The 20367-nt window shown below is 35.2% G+C and overlaps 2 protein-coding genes across 7 annotated transcripts in view; one reads left to right on the forward strand and one right to left on the reverse strand.

The window, feature by feature from the left end:
* Window positions 1-11969, forward strand: part of LOC139694042 (protein FAM184A-like) — a 392188-nt gene extending 380219 nt beyond the window's left edge. For 2 of the 5 annotated variants that reach the window (XM_071592448.1, XM_071592449.1), the window contains 6 exons: window positions 1030-1194; window positions 3280-3410; window positions 3760-3864; window positions 5503-5576; window positions 7787-7933; window positions 10025-11969. In XM_071592448.1, coding sequence (XP_071448549.1) covers window positions 1030-1194; window positions 3280-3410; window positions 3760-3864; window positions 5503-5576; window positions 7787-7933; window positions 10025-11120 — 1718 coding nt within the window. In that variant the 3' untranslated portion in view covers window positions 11121-11969. Of the gene's footprint in view, window positions 1-1029; window positions 1195-3279; window positions 3411-3759; window positions 3865-5502; window positions 5577-6121; window positions 7934-10024 lie in introns of those variants that run through there. The other 3 variants (XM_071592451.1, XM_071592452.1, XM_071592450.1) reach the window with 3 other exon arrangements.
* Window positions 11970-14738: 2769 nt separating this feature from the next.
* Window positions 14739-19486, reverse strand: LOC139693840 (aldo-keto reductase family 1 member B1-like). Of its 2 annotated transcripts, XM_071592141.1 has the most exons (7): window positions 19183-19460; window positions 18933-19100; window positions 18724-18840; window positions 18448-18642; window positions 17945-18151; window positions 14993-15141; window positions 14739-14908 (listed from the first exon to the last, which is right to left on the reverse strand). In XM_071592141.1, the coding sequence occupies exons 1-7, from the start codon at window positions 19261-19263 to the stop codon at window positions 14866-14868; spliced, it is 960 nt and encodes a 319-aa protein (XP_071448242.1). In that variant the 5' UTR covers window positions 19264-19460; the 3' UTR covers window positions 14739-14865. The 2 variants fall into 2 exon arrangements, with proteins under 2 accessions (XP_071448242.1, XP_071448243.1); XM_071592142.1 differs by lacking the exons at window positions 14739-14908; window positions 14993-15141 and adding an exon at window positions 16386-16568 and having other exon boundaries at window positions 19183-19486.
* Between the last annotated feature and the right edge of the window lie 881 nt (window positions 19487-20367).

Below are 20367 nucleotides of genomic sequence, written 5' to 3' on the forward strand. Positions count from 1 at the left end.
TCATAAAAGTGGCAGTATATCTTAACAACATCTCGAGGCTATGTTGGAATATGTATTTGAAAATTAAAATTTACTAGGAGTCGAATCATGCATAGTACCTGAAAAACAGAAAATTAACAAACAAAAATAAGAAATTTGAAGTAGCACTATTTGAACTACACTCAACCAGTAAAATGCATGTCAATCCCCTGAGGGAACCAATTGCTTGTGTTCAATGCAGGTAAACACATAGCAAATTCTACTCAGGATGTCAAATCCCTTGATTTGTGACCAAGACAATTTGTAAACAGGCTTTCAAGTACATATTACACAGATAAGGTACCACTTACAACACTTTGTTGTGAGGAAAATGGGTGGGATAACAACTAATCCTCTTGTTAAAAGTGCCATTACTACTACCGAACTGTTCATGCTGAAAAGCTTAAGTACAAACTAAAGTGAGCAGTAAATAATTATAAGTCCTTGTCATCTCATTTAATGCACAAATTAAGAAATCCACAGTAAAAAAACACTTAACATGATTGAAATTGAAGCAGAGTTCCCAATTTTCATGACAGAAAAGATGTATCAAAATTGCAGTGTGCAGAGTAACTAGTCACTGGTTAACACACTGCATTGAAAATTGGGATATTTGAGTTCAAACAAAATTGAGAGTTTGTGCTGAATTGTTTATGGAAAATCTCTTCATTGATGCATAAATAAATTTATCTTGCTTTGGTGGATTTGTACAGTACATTGCTGAAGCATTTCCAACAATAGTGCTCCAATCTCTTTAATTTCAAAATAATCAAAACATGCTCTATGAATTCTCTTTTTTCTAAAATTTTTGATGGAAGGTTAAAAGAAATAACAAATGTTTACACACTAAGTAATAAGATTTAACCACACCCTCCACCTAGCTTCTGCTTAATAGGAAAGCAATGCATAATTCCTTTAAATAATGCTGTTTTTTCACTAACCATGGATAATATCTGTTCTTTCTTGCTCCAAACTTTTTGAAACAATGCATGTGTAAATTTGACATTACAGAAAAGCTGAATCTAGAGGCAGAGCAACGCATAGCAGCTGTAGAGCAAACATGGCAAATGCAACTAAGCTCCACAAGAACAACTATTGAATTAGTAAAGGAACAAATGGAAAGAGATGCACAGAAGAAGGTAGAAGCAGTGCACGATGAATACAAAATCAAAATAGGTAACATTCATCTATTAATGATTAAGCTGCCAGTCAGAAATGGCATATTCTTTAGTGGGGAAGTAATTATACTTCATTAAAACTATATAGATTTGGAATAAATGCTTTAGGAGGAAAATCAAATGTAAGAAGGCTGGTGCCCTGGAGTGTAATGACGTAGTAATCAAAAGATTCAGGTATTTAATTTTATCAAATGTACTATAATGTTGCATTTTCTAAAAGAAATAAAATTCATTGATTCATAGAAATACAGTAAGTACACAAAGTACAACGCCAAAGGACAATTAATGGAGCAAAACAATTGTCAAACAAGTTACATAGAATATTACATCCGCTGAAAAAATTTGCTACCACATTTACAAAAGTGGCTTCAAGTTCTGGATGCCATTAATCTGCTATATGCTTGGCAATGATGTGTGTATATAGCAACTACAGTTCAAAGAAAACTCTTCTAAAATTCTTTCAAATTTTTCAATAATTGTCATATTCAGTTCAGGGCTCTGTGTATCAGATAATCCAATAATAGCTCTCAACTTGTCATTTAAAATTTTGAAAGTATGGAGGTTAAAATAATTTGGAATGTTAAGAGGTATGATGAAAAGACCCCTTGAGGCACATTAATGATAATTAAATTATCAATTTTCATCATGTACGATCATTTCATTGAGACAGCATTGTTCCTGTTGAAATTCAAGAATATTTCCTTGACTATTTACGTGGAAATATAAGAATCTTCAGGGAAAAACAGATGATGAAACATCAATGGGAGCAAATGAGAATAAAAAAAGTATTAGACTGTAAGGATGCCATATTGGAAAACATGTGGACTTCAAAATTGTATGTGCTCCTCCCCTGGTTAGTATGCATTTGGAAAAATTCATGTTCCAGAGGGAATGTGCAGGCATATGGAAACAGTTTCTGACTGTTCCCTCCAAAATCCTCCAGGAAATGTATCACAAAAAACCTTACCACAGGGACAGTCCTTTTCAAATATCTTTAGGGCACACTATTGTTCAGTAATATGAGCTTATCTATGCATCTCCATTACTAGAAGTGGGTGACTACCTTCAAGAAAACATGAGGGAAACTATGCCCAACATTGTTATATGTATTATTTAGTTACCTGTGTGGTAGTTATCTCATCACTTTCACATGTTTTTCACTGGAGCCTTACAGGACAATACTGCCACATGGTTTAGAAGGATAGGTTCAATAGACTTCACTACACAGATACAGAATAACAAATTCAGCATATAACAATGTTCATTTTGTTCCTCAAAAAGAGCCATAATTGATGAATGTTTATCATTCACAATTCTTAAAAAAATGGCTAGGCATTATTACTTCTCAAAAAATGACTTCCCAGTATGCCTTCTTACAACTGTGATATAAAACTTTATTCCCTGTAAATGACATACTAAATTTCTTCTGTCCACTCTCTTTCATCTCCACTTCCTATGTTGAGTTACCTAACTTTAATTTACAGATCACATATTTGCTCCTCTCAACCATGATTAAAGATTGTAATATCATTTGTCTAATAAATAAATATCAGATTGATGCATGACCTCTTCAAACTTGGACAAAAAGCACATTTTACGTAGAATAGAGATACTTATGAGTAAACTTAATTTTATATAGTTTACACACTGCCCAGCACTTAATTATTAGTTCAAGTAATATACCCAAACACCGCCTAATAGTCCGTGTCGAAGCACTTTCTCTCCTTATCATTCCTTAATCCTGAATATATTTGAATAGGTTTTTAAATGTGGTAAAAAAAATTAAGTAATTAGTACCCAAAATTGAATTAAAACTTGTGAGTAATCCTGTGCACTCACTCCATGAGTTCAGGATCAAATTATCCATGTGACTGTTTAAGCGCGTACAAGGTGAGCTAAATAGTGTGAGGTGGGGTGCATGGGTGACATAATATTCAGGACAAGGTTCTGCCCATAAATATTTAGTATTTTTGAACCAATATGCCCCAGGGTGCATGATTATTTCACTATGCATGGAAATACCTGCTTAATTTACTTTAAATTGTGAGTAAAGAGTTGAATGATTGTAAATTTTTTTTTGCAGACACCTTATGGAAAAGGCTCACAGATGATAAAGAAAAGGCTGTCATGTCAGTGGAGAAAAAGTTCCTGGAGCAGTTGGAGCATTTGAAGGAAGAAATGCAGAAAAATAATTCTTCTGCCCAAGAAAGTGAGGTAAGTCAGTTCAGTAAAAGTAGCTTCACTATTTTACTAACATTTTACATGTAGGATTGTAGAACATTAAATGAATTATTCATCCTTTGCATTTACTTTTACTGACAAATACCGACCAGTTCCTCATCCCTTACAGTAAGAATTGATTATGTATATATTTATTTTTGCAATGCTTCACAATGGATATAACTTGCTAGATATAACCTAGCAACTATCATAAAACAGCAGAGAAGGCATGTATACATTTTATCAAATAACCATATTTACAAATCTATGCATTAATGAATGGCTTATTTTGGAGTACATGCCCCTTTTCTTATGCTATTGTTTCTTTTGGTTTAAAAAACAGCATCTTCTCAAGATGGTTAACTCATTGAAAGAGGAGCTGAGCTGCAAGAGTAAAGTAATTAATGATTTACAGGGGAATGTTGATGCCCTTCAAGGTGGAATCCAGGTAAGGAGTGATAATAACACAAATCTAATAGACTAATTAGTGGTAATTCTTTTGAAGGTTAAAAAATAACTCTTAATCTGTCTAAACACTTTTCATGCACAATGATTTCTTATTAATTCTTAATTTATATTGGAAAACTTTAACTAGAATACATGCCTAATTAGTATCCTAAATGAACTCACAATGATTGACATGCCTGCTTAAATGAATATTTTAAGTGAGCACACTATTAGCTTTAATTTAACGGTATAAATTGAATATCCTTCTGATTAATATGAATACAAAAGGAATAGCTTTGAAAATTGTTGGAATGATTTCAAATTCTGTTCCTTGTTTCCCTATTGTCTTCTTTGAGAGATAATGGATTCTGTCAAATGGTTTCCTTTCCATATTCTACACGAACAAATAAACTATTTTTAAATAACCTCTCATTCTTTCAAAATAACCAGCATGGGAGATTAATTTTTTTAATGAATTTTAATCAAAATACTCATATTATGCATTAGCACTTGGTATTAATGCAACCTGAATAGAAAAATCAGCTTTATGTACTTTCACTTTATTCATTAGCATTATATCTTGTTAAAGGGGTTGAATTACCTCTAGGTATTAAGAGAAAAAATGTTTTAATAATCTTTATGTATGTGCTGTAAATCAGAGGTGCTGTAGAACTGGCAAAGCTACACCTGGCTTAATATTTAGTTCTCATTATTTTGCTATCATATTCAAAGTTGACAGTAATCATTTCATTTTTTCATCCTACCCAAGTTTCATACACAATTTTTGTCTACTTTTCAAAAATACTTTCTTTTAGCTTTCAATCGTTATTTTGCCATTTCACAATGTGCTACATATGGTTGGAAGACACCCTTCTAGCATTGAAAATTATTCTCCTTGTGTTTCGATAGCCTCTTCCAAAACTTTAAAATCAAGCAAAATTGTTTCAGAAATGTGATTTTTTTTATGATTTCATCTAAATAAAATATGTTCTTTGTGCTTCTATGCCTCTTCACTCTAGCAACTCATTTTATAACGGTTGCTCAACTAAAATATTGTTTAAAGGGGTTTTGATTTTTAAGGTAGGAAACAATCATATTATAAATTTTTCAGCAACTTAATAATTAATTTACTTTCTTGGGCATTGGGATTTCTTATATGTATTTGTCCTGCATTAAACATACAAAATGAAACCAAAAAATATTAACCTATATTATAATCATCCGTTGGAACAAAGATCCGAAGAAATGGAGGCCCTAACAAAGGAAGCATGCTATCCCGCAATGTCATAATCAGATCCCATTTTATGTACTTTAGCTATAATTCAATAGGGTCTACTTTAATATTAATGCAATTGTAAACATGAAGCCTATTTTTGCTGCAGAATTGTTGAAGAAGAATACTAAGTACTCTGTCAGCAAATGAAATAGTATCATTCAGAAGTGCATGCCATGCTAACAAAACAAGAACTTAGCTAAAAGATTTCTTTCAATTATTCATGGAGCTAAGTTGAGTTTAGCATGGAAACTGTACCAATGCATAATTTATTCATTTCTGTGAGGCATCACTTGAAAAATATCTTTCCGTATACTTTTTAGTCTTATTTTAAGATTTATTGAAACTTTTTTGAATGTTCTACAGGTACTGAATGAGGAATTGAATACCCAAAGCAAAGAAATGGAAAAATTCCAGAATGATGCGGAAAATACTCTTAGGTCAGTGAAATTGATTGATACATATTGTAATTGCATGCACTACATCTAGAATCTTTGATCTGTTACTGAGCATTTGAATTAATTTTTCATTTTGTCTTATAACACTATACTGAAGTAATTATAAAATGAATCACCAAAGTCACTAAATCAAAAGTGCTGGAGTTCATATTTACAAGTAGATATTTACACTCTATATATTTTTCAAGAGCAGTAGATAGTATCTACCTAATTTTCTTAGTGATTCCTATGTAATATAATATGCATATCAAATATTAGGTGTGAATTTAACAAAATAAAATTGTCTTCACTTCATAGTCATCATTTTTTCTCCATGGTGTGCATGCATGTATCTTTTGAGTTTTGATGAACAAGTTCTTTCATTTGTAATTATTTTAACTAGCCAATAATTTTAAGAATTCACTTAGTGAATCTGGGAAAAGGGGGAAATTTTTGTGATATCTATTGAATATGAGCCCAGTAACAAGTACCATACCCCAAGTGAACATGCCGGACAATTGTTTGTGGTCCAATGTCTCTGTTGTCAGCGGCTGTCCCAGCAGTGGCGTAGGCAACACCGTCCGGCTTTCCCCAACCACCACCTGTTCATTCCTAATCCTGCCTTTCCTAGCATGGATGCTCTCAGGGTCTGTGACTGTTGCCATGTCCTCATTACTAATTGCTTTTGCAATGTTCCTTTACAAAGGTCTGTGAAAATGAAAACTGCCTCCAAATGCGAGATTTAGCACAGCTTTTCTTTAGATTTAGTCAAATGAGCAGGCTTCTTCATCAGTGTCAATCTAACATGAATGGAATCATAGCTTTCTTTACAAAATGTTGACATTCAGAGTCACATTTTGGGCCCTCGTCTTGGAAGTCATGCATAGTTGGTTTGCAAAAAAAAAAAATGATGAGTATTAGTTAGTCCAAAAATTGTGGCTAAATTATTCCATTGTGAGGCAGAAATTTTTGTGTGAGCTGATATTTTTAATAAAAAAAAGGCCTGTTGGCAATTATGATTTCCTATTTCCATGTTTTGTAATTTTTTAAAATGAAAAATTTTGTTTTCTATAAAATTTTATTCTGCATATTTGTAAGCATTTGTTATATTTTTAGAAAAGGCAAAATATAAAAAAATACCAATACCAAAAATGTACAGCTTTAAGCAGTTCACAATTGTGTTTCTGAAGGGTGTTGACTGTGATAGCTAATCCTTCCATTATTGATTGGTTGGCTTAGCAACAAAATGGCATAAATTACATTTTGGCGTAAATTACATTTACTTACCTACTGCCCAGGGAGGTTTATATTCCACATCATATGTGTAGGAATTTATGATGCATTTGGCAAAAGATGTTTCGATTAAATATTGTCTTGATTCATTAAAATTATGAAGGTAGCAAAATTTATGAAATTATAAATTACAAAATTAATATAATAATTGTAACCCTTAACTGTCAGCTTTTAAAACAGAATTATTACTTACCTATTTAAATAGAGGAATTATGGTGTAATGGTTAAACCACAGGTTAGTGGGTATAAAGGCAAAGATATGGGGATCGGGATGTTGCGGTGGCTAACTTACTGGCTTCCCACTCAGAAGACCTGGGTTCAAATCCTAGAGGTGGCAGATATTGCTCAGGTATCCTGATCCCTGCTTATCACGCAAGTTACCGATAAAAATCTTTGCTCTTTAATCTATTGTCCTTAATATCTCTACCCTTATTTTACTGCTTGATTACGTAGGTATCCATGTAATTTACTGTATATAATATGTCATGGGGAAACGATTTTCCTTGGATAAACTGAGAGAGATGATTGAGTATGCATATCAAGAATGATTTTATGTAGGATAGTAATAAACATGATAAGTATACATCTTTGGATGCGAACCATTGATTGAACTGAATATTTTGTGGAAGAGAGGATGAAAAATGAATGAGTGTACAGGAAACAATTTTGAAGAAGAAATCAAAGTTTTTCCCGAGTGACCATGAGAGCACCCATCGTCCTCTCCACTCTCTGCTTAGCTCTTCACCTTTTATGCTTCCTTTGTTCCACGTTAACTTGGAAGCTTTGTTCTTTCCCCGCCAAACACAAAACTCTCTTCACTCACCTCAACTCTCAAATGCCACCCGACATTCCCCTCTCCCCCTCCCCCTTGTGTCCCTCCTCCTATCCTCCGTCTCACTTTGGCGCCACTGCATGACCAGGGAGAGGGAGTCCCAGTTGGAGGCCCAGCGGCTCAAGGACTTGGAGGCACTGCGGAAGGCGCACTCGGATGAGGCCTCCAAGTGGAGAAAGGAGGTGCAGTTGATGAGAGATGCCTTTCAAAGGAAAGCAGCTTCCCTCTGCCAAATGTGAGTTCTCAGCTCCTTTAATAGCTTCATGGAATTAACAATTGCAATAGGAAATTAAATTGGAGAGGAAAAACAGCTACCATTAGGGGCAATATGACATCCTAAAGAAGGATGCCCTATTGCCCCCAATCTTTTATTTTTTGAGAATGATAAGTTTTTTTCAGCTTTTCATAACAGTGTGACAGCCACATAAAAATATTTTTTTCCTCTTTTTTTCATTACCAAACAATAACAACAATAACCCAGAGTTGAGTAAGGCATGACCATTACCAATAAAAGCAGTAAGAATACATGGACAAAATTTTTCACTAGGGAAATATAAAGCAGAGGATAAAGAACAATTGGCACGCATGTGTGGGAAATATTTGAATATTGAACCTATAATTTTTTTCAAAATTATTGCCATTCATTATTTTGCAATAATGCCTTTAATGTAACACATCGTTTTTTTCATGACTTATGAGTGTAGATATGTGATGGCCTTATTACAGAGTCGATTTGCTTAACCCAAAACATAATCAAGGGTCAACTACTCCATTCTGTTTATGATATAAGCCTTCCCCACCATTTTTTGAATTAAACTAGATCACATATTATTAGGCTAAGCTAATTTCACTATTTCCAGCAGCACAAATTGATTTTTACCATCCAGAGTATGATCATTGTTCTCAAGCAAAATTATGGTATGTATCAAAAAAAAACCACAGAAACTAATGGAAAGGTTTGTTTGAATAGGTGAGAGCTGAATTCACTTGGTAATTAGTCCATGCATGCATGCATGCACACTCACTTATTCTGGGTTATGCGGAATACTTCCTTTCCCTCACAATTAGGTTTTAGATGTGAGTGCCCAGAGGTATCACTCAATTAGCTCAGATTAGTAGATGATCACCCAGGCTAACTTAGAGGCAACAAGGTTAAAATTGTGTTAAAATTATTTTATGGATAGATGATCACTTGGAATTGGTATCACTTCTACATGAAAGGTGACATTCCAAATGGCCATGAATGCCACCATTGTTGGAAAAGACACAACTGCTCATAAACTGTTGAATTCCAAGGTGGGATGTACCTCCTTGCCAAAATAGCATTTTATCTTTCGGTAAAAATGGTATGATTTCAATTGCAGATCAGTCAGTTTTTCACAAGTAGAATAGGTTAAAGGACTACCTATTTCTTAATCAACAGGAGAAAATCCTGAAATCCTATCTTTTCACCTTAAACTATCAATATATGACTCAAATAGGAGGTTTCGTAAAAGAACTATAAGAAATTCCAAAGAAACTGCGGGAGATGCCGCAACAGTAACTTTAAACGTTGTCATCTGCGAATTTGCATTTCAATGCAGCAATTTCAGTGTGTAAAAATCATTCGCCTTGACTGGGATTTTTTCCAAATTTGGTCCAAGGGACCAACATTTCAGAGTTTAAGAAGATGCCTCGATAGCTTAAATGGCTAAAGCACTCGACCGGATATTGAGGGATCTGGGTTCGTATCCCGGTCAATGCGAATGATTTTTACACTCAGAAATTGTTGCATAGAACTATAAGAAAATAAGGAATATGTTTGAATAAGGATGATATTGGCATCAAGGATAATTAAATGTGGACTATAGTTTTTACTGCCCAGACTTTATAAATGGTCATAATTAAAATGCAATAATAATTTTAAATTGCCTATTGCCTTGATTTAATGGTCAAAGTTTATTACCCTCAGTAAATTTTCCCATTGACCTTAACCTTCAGATATCTCTCAACTGTTATATGGTAACTCTTTTTATTTAATGTACAGAAAAAATATTTTATGGTTAAAAATAATGAATTGAAATTCAATTCAAATTAGCCTTAATTTTCATCAATTTGACATAATTATGAAACAACAAGTAAAATAAGACATGAACTGGATCCCATTTCTCAATGTGCTGTTAATTATCATGAGATTAACTCACTAAATAAATCATAGTACTTTAAGGCTAATTTATCACAAACTTGATTAATAAGGGTTATGCCAATTTACACTTATTTTCAAGTGCAAAAGAGGTTGTATATGTTTAGTATGGCATTCTTACTCTTACCCTTTACTGTTCAACAGGCTCGAGGAATACAGACGAAAATATGAAGAGAGGGAACCACGTCGTGAGGATGTGCAGCTCATCGCTGATCTTCAGCAGGCCCTTGAAGAAAAGGAGCGTGACCTGTCTGCTCTCACAGAAGAGAAGCGTTACTACCAGTTGGAACTTGCAAAGCACGAAGGAGGCTCCAACTGCAACAGTGAGGTGACAATCGAGATCCCTGCCCGAAGGCGAAAGGGGTGCAAAACAGACAATGCACACGGTGTGAGTGCATCAAATGCAAGGGGTGCAAAGAGTGGCAGATTGGACACTCAATTGGTTGATAAGGGACCCCAAGTGAATGTGTGCCGAGGTTCAAGTGCCGGTGGTTTGGCCACCACATCAAGGACTCCCCCAGTGACTCTGAAGGAATCTTCCGTCCAGCCGTTGGCTGCTAGGAGGGGCAGTTCCCCCGCTTTGCCCACGAGGCCAACCGGAGGGATCTACCAACATCCTGGAATTGAGGCCACGGCCAACAACGTCAATGACCAACTGCCCAACCATAATAGGTCAAGATCCGTGGATTTGGCTTTCTTTTTGCCCAAAGTTACATCCATTTGTGCACCCCAAGTCCAGCCAAGCCCAGCCAACAATCCCTCCTCCCCTGACTCCCCAACTCCAGTTCAATTAATATGTGAACTTCTGTCTTCCAACACACCACTATCTATCTCCAAGACTAACTCTCCTCCCAAAAGTTTGGATAGTTACAATGGTCCCACCGATCCACATCCTTCTGACACTCCTCTCCACATATCTGAGCCAAGTACCCCGGAGGGTCCTAATATTGACCAAAGACCCCCTGTCGATCCAGTGCCAGTAATGTCTAGTCCTCCTGTGTTTGTGAACTGTCCACCAGAACTAACCGACATGCCTCTTGAGTCTACCGCTGCAACTATGGAGATTGATGGGCTCCCCATGCCCAACAACCCCACTGGAGCATCCACTCCTGGCTCAGAAACCAATGCTTTGCATAGCAATCCTCTTCAGATAGTAGAACCCCAGACAGGAAGCATTAACTCCTCCTCCTTACTTAACCCTCCAATTCCCGTACTCCCCGATCCAACTCCTCCCCAGTAGCATTACTATTAACTCAGTGTTTTTGATCGATTGAAAGTATCCTATAATGATGAATTTGGAAAACTAGAAAGAGAGAGAGCGATATATATCGGGAAGTTTTCTTCCTTGCTGTCATTTATTTGGCACCTCCTGGAGGTATTCCTTGAAAAGTGACTTAGTAAGCCAGATCAGCATGGACGCATCTGGCTAACCTAACCCCTCTTAAAAAAAATGCATCATGCACTTTTAAGAGAGATGGATGAAAATGCATGGGATCCATTATTAAGGTGAAGATCTCATGGAGTTTCCTACCATCTCAAAATTAGTGGCTCCAAAGCAAGTTCAATTGGAATTAATAGGATTGTGATAATGCATTCTTGCATTGCCTGCCAATAAATGAACCAAAATGTGCAAAGAATGTGCAATCTCTCATCCAATTAAGGATGGAAAAATTCTCATTATGGTCAATTTTATACAAATGCACAAAAATGAAGGGGATGTGAATTAAAGGTCAAAGTAATGACATGAGAATTTTTAAGAGGACAATTACAGTAGTGATTTGATTGATGCCTTGTAAAAAAATTGTGATTTTGGTTTCAATGTAGCTTTTTAATGCATTTCAATTAGGAAACTCTCCATAAATATACACCTCCTATTCAGGATTTCCACTGAGCGATATTTTTTTAAATCTAACATTTGCAGGCCCAAATGGAACCTAACATCAATTCTGAAGACACTGGCCCTTCGATAAAACAGCTAATGCCCAGCTTGGATGAAAACAGAGTAATTCTATTTATGTAAGATTGTGAACTGTTTGAAACCCTGAAAAAGAGTGCACTTATTAATAAATTGTTATAAAACTTTATAATATCCCTGTTGCATTTCATTTATTTATACATGACTCCTATATGATCAGCAAGGTATGTTGAAATACTGGGTACAGAATTATTTTTTTAATATGAGTGATGACGTCAATTGCTTTACTATTTGATAAATCCATTGAAATATTTCACCATTCTAGTTAATTTTGCTTTATGAAGTCTGCTTTTTGGAAAAATATCAACCAATGATTTAGATGAGGTTTACCAATTCACCAAAAAAAGCCTAAAGTTCCTAATTTGTTAAGAGGTAAGTCCTATAGCAAAGACAATCTGACTGCCATCGCCAACCAAGGAATTAACCCAGGGGGATACAGAATATATTGGTTTCTGTAAGTCATGAGTCAGATGTAGGGGAGAGCAGCACCCAAGTTCTTCCAACTGGCATACCAAACATTTCTGAACCCTACAAACCCTTACCAAAAGATGTCAGAACCTTCTCCCATAATAACCCATCCACGCCTGCCAAGTGGGGTAAGTCCAGCCCCACTTGGGTGACATTATCAATGAATTTCATTTTTTCAATGACAACGTGTTGACAGATAACTCCTTCATGATCCTTCCTTGTGACTCAACTGCTAGGTTCCAAAACATTGTAAAAACAGATTTATCCACCTGCTCTAAATTGTTCTCAGAAAGTAAAAAAGAGGAAATTATTACAAATGAATCCTTTACCTCGTAGATTTAATGGCCTCCTGAAAATTCATAAAGATGGAACACCCGTTCGCCCAGTGGTATCATGCATAGGCTCAGCATCATTCAAATTAGCCTCCAAACTGAATGCCATCTTCAGACAATCCACTAGTTTATCACCAAAATATAGTGTTAAGAATTCCATTCACTTAACACATAATCTTCACCATCTCTCTTTGCCTCCCAACTCCAAACTAATTTCCTTTGACGAAAAAATTTATTTGCTTCTGTGCCCATTCAAAAAACTGTTACTTACCAAGGATTTACTGAGAGACTCCAACATGAACCCTAGGTTTACAAAAGAACTCCATCTACTCATGGAACTGTGTACAATCCAGAATTATTTTTTAATCAATAATGTTTTCTATCATCAAACGGACAGCTTAGCAATGGGATCTCCTCTCTCCCCACTATTAGCAGAAATATTTGTGAACAATTTAGAATCACAATTATGTAACTCCAGCCATTCTATCCTAACTAATATTTTCTATGATATTGCCATGTGGACAACATCATCTGCGACTGGACTGGGAGTATAAGACAACAAGATGGTTAACTCAATCTTCTAAACACCCAACACCCCAAAATTAAGTTCACTGTGGAAATCAAATCCAGGAAAACGTTGAACTTTCTTGAGATTTCCATATCTGTCATATATGATAAACAAAGTTTTGGCATGTACAGGAAACCATGTTGCAGTGATGTGATCATCCCAGCCGATTCCTGCCACCCAATGAACCAGATACTTGTCAGTCTCCCATTCAATTATACGCTGACTTGTTAATTTACCCCCGACTACAAAAAATTTCAATCAATACCTACAGTGTAAACATTGTCACCAATCTCTTAAAGAAAAAATTTAAAGCTAAAAGAAAGAAAATCCCAAAAAGTGGCATCGTCTATTGTTTGTAGGTAATCTTTCCAATTATATTGCCTGAAAATGTAACAAAAGGAAGTTTAATATATCATTTCAAATTAATACACATACTCTGGGAAAAATCCTTTACCACAATTAAGACAAACTAGAACCTCTCTTACAATTAAGCATTTACAAAGCATAGTGTAATTCCTGTGATACAGGCCAGACTGGGAGAAGAAGATTCAAAACTAGAATAAAAGAAAATGATAGATGCTGGAGGACTTTTGATGAAACATCACTCCTAGCTAAGCATCAACTACAATCATCCCACTCATGTAAATTTAAGCTTAAGATTCTACATAACGAAAATAAGGGCAAAAGATGATACATTAGAGCAACTTGAAATTGTAAAATTAAATATGGATGTTCTTTTAAATGACAATACTTTTATGAAGTACTCTCCTGTCCTCAGAATCCCGTTTTCACAGCAAACAGTGAAACTCCTTCTTTCCTACTGACTCCACCATTCTCATATTTCCCATCCAACCTCCCCATACCATCCACTCAGTATGTGTTGAACCACCCTTCCCAGAAAATGTCCTCCTTAGAATCACTAATACCTCATCCATCAACCTACCTCTATTCTTTCCATGTCCCCTTCCTGCTTAGCCCGTCTCTATTCTTCCATCCTTCCTACCTCCAGGATACCAGCAACCTGCCACCATCTTCTCAAATAATGACCAGTGCTTATCTCCCCCCCCCCCATACTTTTCACCTCTATATTTCTTTAGTTTTGCTGTTTCTTTGGGTTTTCCATTTTTCCTCTCTTTATCTCAGCCTATCTTACTCCTCACTCTTTTCTTTCCCCCCCCTTTCCTCAAACAGGTATAAATATGATGTATCACAATTTGAATCTTGTCTTGTACCTGAAGATAGTTCCATGAACTGAAACGCGTTATAGGTTATAAATAAATCTGTGGAAAAAGACCTCAAGTATCAATCCAAAGGAATCTAACAGATTTGAACTATAAAGTATCTCTACACTAGCATAATCCTGGACCCAACTGACTCCCATGTTCTTAGAGAAGTATGTTGTACAAAAAGAAAAGGGATTTAGGGAAATACGCATCACCTTAGGCATAACCATCAGTGTGACCAGTGTAACCATCAGATGATGGTCGCTATTATTTTTAACAGAAAAACTCAATCTGAATTGATAATAACTTCTTTATTAACAATGGTTGTACAAAGTTTCATTCATTAACAGGTATTTTTTTACTTTCATAAGGCAAACTGATTTCTCAACATCCCTGTTAAAAACTTGTAAAAAGAAAATTCAAAATTCAACACCAAATGGCCAATACTTGTGGTCCTTGCACCTAAAAATAAGGTATAATATTAGACTCTTTCCAAATGACATCAAATTTTTAAGATAAAGAACAGCACATAAAAAAGAAACATACCAGTTCATGTGGCACACTCTTTCGTTGCAGTCAAAAGTATCAATGTAAGCAATGTCCTCCAGAGTCAATTCAAAGTCAAATATGTTGATATTTTCTGCAATCCTGCCCTTAGTTACAGATTTTGGGATGGTAATATTACCTCTTTGCACCTGAAGATGACGCATTATAAATTAATCCCTCTTAAACACCAGACAGTACCACTAATACACTTGGAATGTAACCACCTATTAATTAATGTGCATTAACAGCTGTTATTACGGGTAAAAAAAACTACACATATTTATCATGAAAGCCCATTGTATTAAAAAGAAAAAATTAAAGTTCAAGATTGAATACTATTTTGCTCATGAAAATGTGGCATCTGAGGTGACAATAAACCACAAATTCCATTAGAATAAGGACAGAGTATACTATATATTCATCAGCTAGTAGAATTCTACCAGTGAAAATGCATAAAGGAGCAAACATGCAGTTTTTAAGAAGTTTAGTGGCTGTATCAACAAATCCCCTAAAATAAATTCTTACAACAAAGAAAGCATTCCAGTTTTATTTTCATATGATTAGATTGGCAATTATTCTAAAAAAATCTGTGGAAAGAACAAAAGTCAAAACTTTCAGGGATTTTTCAAATTCAGAAGATGCGACAACACTCGCCGTCAAAAGAAGAGGCTTGGGCTCTATAATCAATTTTCAATTAGGTTTTATAATCAAACATCAATTTTTTATACTTGATTTCAGACTACTTCCCAATCTTTAGCTGGTTGTACATGATTTTTTTTCATTTTGACTGGGAGGAGGGAGTACTGGAAATTGAACAGAAGGGAGAACTGCAACTCAGCTATTTTCTGAATTCTCAAGACATCCTAAGAGAAAAGGAAGGAGCTCCAGAAAAGAATCGTAAACATTATGTGGGAGTAAAATTCTAAATTAAGAAAAGTTTTGGGGACAGCTGTAAACTCTGCCTCCATAATGAATCATAAAGTATGGTAGCAAGTAAATAATTGTAAGGTAGTAACTGATGTTTAATTTGCACAAACTAAGGCCAACATGCTAATTCAAGTTCATACTGGTGTCCCATAATGCCCAATGAATTTTTTTGCTCAAAAGAAATACAGGAAATGTTCAAGTTAATTAGATTAATTTTATAAGGATTTTTTTTCTTATGCTTGGATTTTATCAGCTGGAATTCTCAAATTTAAAGGCCATTCAAAACCATTTTTCAAGTAAAGAGAGCTCATTTCTCAAGCAAAGACAGGAAAATGCCATAAAATATTGATAAAAGGTACAATTTCTATAATCAGGATACGTAACGCAGAGGATGTAGCTAACAGTATTTTATGCAGTCTATAAGGGAAATCGCTGATATAAATATGAAAAAAAAGAACTGGAGCAAGTAGAGATCCCAGGGTACGTAGACAGATGCTGCTTTACTTGTAGATTTGTAAATCACACAATTTTGGGAAATAACACCAAACTGATACAATGCATTTGCAATAATCTGGCTAATTCTTCAACGGCCACACAATTCACGCAGGTGGGTCATATCCATCTCCAATATTTGGGGAGGCGATACTTCCTAAGAGGAGAGAGATGCATGAACAGCAATCAGAAAGGGGAAGAGTATACGGAATTGAAGTGAGAGGCCAGTTTCCTCAAATAAGAAAGTAAGCTTGTTTATACCTGCTTATATATCCACAGAATGCAACTTATTTGATTCATGAATAACTATGAGATGAGTAATCTTTTGTTCCATTCATCCTAGTGAATACAAAATCTATTGAAGATATTTAAGGTGGAAATTAAATTTTAGCTTTTAAAATATTTAAAAAAAAAAGGTAACAGAAAGAACATAGAATTCCATATAATCAGGAAAATCGTGCAGGTCTGTTATTCCATTCTCACTTTGAATAATTAGACAAAGTAAGAATTCTGATTGAAAAAAACATTTTCTTTGATGTGTAGCATTCTCATTAGGGACTCATATGAACTAAAATCAGTCATTGCACATAACATCTGCCTTACTTTCCCCTTTCCTAATCTATTCTCCCTCATGTTCCCTCATCAACCACGTTATCACGAACACACTATTTATCTTTAAGATAAGATATAGCACAAACACATTTGTGATTCCTCTGGAAACCATACAACTGAGGTTTTTATTACACAATGAGTGACATTATCAAATCTACTAGCCCACGAAGTGAGGATTGAAAGGGGCCTATTATTTGCTTCAAAAGCTGAAGTGGTGGACCTTGAGATTAGATGATGTTAGATATTTGTTAAGTTTGGAGATCTACAAAAATGAAATCGCACTATGATGAAATATAAAAAAAAACACAAATTAAATTTTGCAATGCTAACCAATAAATTGAGATATATTTTTTAAACAAATTCATTAATGACTTGATGTACACAATTGTAACTCTAGGCATAAAAATTCAAATGGACCATCAGCATCAAGCATTTAAATAATTGCCGTTAATTGAGGATTTAGAATTTCATCTAAGATAGCTTTACAATGAATGACTTTTCAATATTACTTACAGAAATTTTCTACATCTGTCTTCAATTAAAAGACAGTACTAGTAACCCTGTTTACTGAAACATTTTCAACTAAGTTGGCATGTATTTCTCTTAAATATTCCACATAAGGGTTTCAAGTTCATGAATATGTAGTTCATATGATTTATTTTAAACATGGTGAAAATATTTCATGAAGATTTGAGTAATAAATAGACATTACATAACTATGGGAAATAGTGCAATGAATGAAAATTAGCAACTGCATAGACATCGTAAACATAACTCATAACTGAATTCTCTTCTATTTAAATACACAATTTGTAATGCAGGGTTGTGAAATATATATGCAACCCTTAAAATATTGTGAATACAACTTCCTAGCCAGATATTTACAAGACAGAGTGTACTTTATTTTTCCTCTTGACTTACCTGATACTTCAATAATATCTGAGCAGTACTCTTCTTGTACTTCTTTGCGAGTTCAACTAACTTTGGATCTTCAGTGAGTTTTGGGTCATCTGGTTTAGCCCATGGACGGTCTGGTGATCCTAGGGGACTGTATGCTGTAATAGCTATGTCTTTGGCTTTGCAGAACTCCATTAGCTTGGTTTGATTTAAGTATGGATGGCATTCAACCTGTTTAGGATATCATGAGAACATATCAATCAGCATTACTAAAGCATCCATGGTGTCCTTCATGACCAAATGTCAAAGAAATCCTCTGTCTACATTTTTGGTAACAGGAATTTTGGAGCCGATTTTTACTGTAAATTCACCTTGTAGTACAAATATTATCTCGGAATTTCCCAGAAGAGTTAAGTTCAAACAAAGCATACACGCAATGCAGGCCTTCAACAATATCTAAAAGATGATGAATAAAATAATATCTAAAACCTTTAAAATGCGGCAAAGGTGAAAAAAGACGAATTTACCTGATTTACCGCAGGCTTAATTTTTGCAGCCGCTAGCACCCTCTCAATCTGTTTGCTATTGAAGTTCGAAAGACCAATTGATTTAGCAAGGCCCTCAGTGACACATGCTTCCATTCCTTTCCAAGTCTCTACGTAATCAATATCACTGTACAAAACTTTGTCATTTTCATCCTTTGGAAAGAGATCACCTCCTTCCTGAAGAGCAAAGACATTTTAAAACATTAATAGCTCCAATTTAAGTTTATAACTATAAAGGCATCAGATCTTTCTATTCACCTGATAGCCAAGAGGCCAATGAATAAGGTATAAATCCAAGTAATCCAACCCCAAGTTTTTCAGAGACATTTTGCAAGCTGGTATTACTTGACCTTCACTGTGGAATGTGCACCACAACTACAACGAAATGAAAATTATGCGAGTGAATAAAGCTGAAGTAAGCAACAAGTCTTACCCGACTCACCATAACTACCCTCTCGAGAAATTACCTTACTCGTAATGAATAATTCCTCTCTTTTTACAACACCTTCATCAATTTTGGCCTTAATACCAGCACCAACTTCAGATTCATTTCCGTAAACAAGGGCACAATCAATGTGCCGGTAGCCTGCGTCAATCGCAGATTTTACTGCTTCGGTCACTTCACCAGGCTTCGACTATAATTTGAATTTTCAATTCAGTGATAAAAGAAATATAATCTAAGATCATCTATTTTCCTCAGAGACAGGTGAACCTTACCTTCCATGTTCCAAGGCCGAACAACGGCATGTTATAACCGGAGTTCAATTTTACATTGGGAACATTGATTTTAGGACTCATGATGACGAAAGGGGAAAAATGACACTGGTATATTTCTAAAACAAAACCTAGACTGACTCTTTTGGTAAAACGTTTTTGACCGAATAGCGGCCTAAATGCTTGCCTTTGTTCACCACAGACAGCCTCGAAACTCCTCTATCGCATACTAGCATACGCATATCACGCCTCTTCCCCTCTTCTGCTAATGAAGCGTATAGAAAGAAGAGGGGAGGAAGGGATTCAATGGGAGAGAGGGAGGTCGGAGATGAGGAAGCCGCGGTAATATTGCGTAAGGCATAACTGACATAACCGAGATAATTTTTCATCATTAGTGACATTGCTCAGCACTCGATTAAATGTCGTTGTGAGTGGTCACGCAAGTCATCTACGATATAAAAAATGGTTTCATAAAATGGTAATCTCGGAATTTTGTGATTCGATTCGCCTTAATTTACACTGTATTACTATCACGATCTCGGGTGTCATGATTAATTTTTAGAAAAAATCATTCTTACTCATTTAAAAGGAATTTTTATCACCCCAAGCTTTCGAATACATTGAACTAAATCAATTAAACTTTCTTCCCGCGTTATCCTGCGCACTGGTTCACGTTATGACGTTGAAACCCAATAATATATAACTCGGTTCAAGCCCAAAATTATATATACAGTTAATGTATGCGTAATAAACATGTTACCACCATTTCATTTATCACCAGAAGACTGGAGTTTCGGGACTCCTTATAGAGACCGGAGGGGTGAGATTTGAATCCTCGAGTAAATTTTTATTCCTTGCTGGGAAAATTGCTATTTACTCGTGGTTTCTCTTGCCTTCAGGTTACTGCATTTCGAAAGTGTTTTCGCTTTTTCTGGTAAATTTTATTAAAATTTGAACAATATTTCGAAAGTTTATTCAATTGTATTTTTTAGGAAGGCATTGGATTTATTTTCCTTTTCAATTAGTTAATTCATCTGCCGATATATTATATTTACCATTGCGAGTTTTCTTATATGTTACACTTTAAAGCCGATTTGGTGTAATTACACCTTGTACACTCAGGTGTGAAAATTTCTGATGAATTAATTTGAGAATGCCTCAATCCAGTAGGTGAACGGCTTACAACAT

This window comes from Hetaerina americana, unplaced genomic scaffold, assembly GCF_022747635.1.
Source record: "Hetaerina americana unplaced genomic scaffold, ioHetAmer1.1.p SCAF_5, whole genome shotgun sequence".
Taxonomy (NCBI): domain Eukaryota; kingdom Metazoa; phylum Arthropoda; class Insecta; order Odonata; family Calopterygidae; genus Hetaerina; species Hetaerina americana.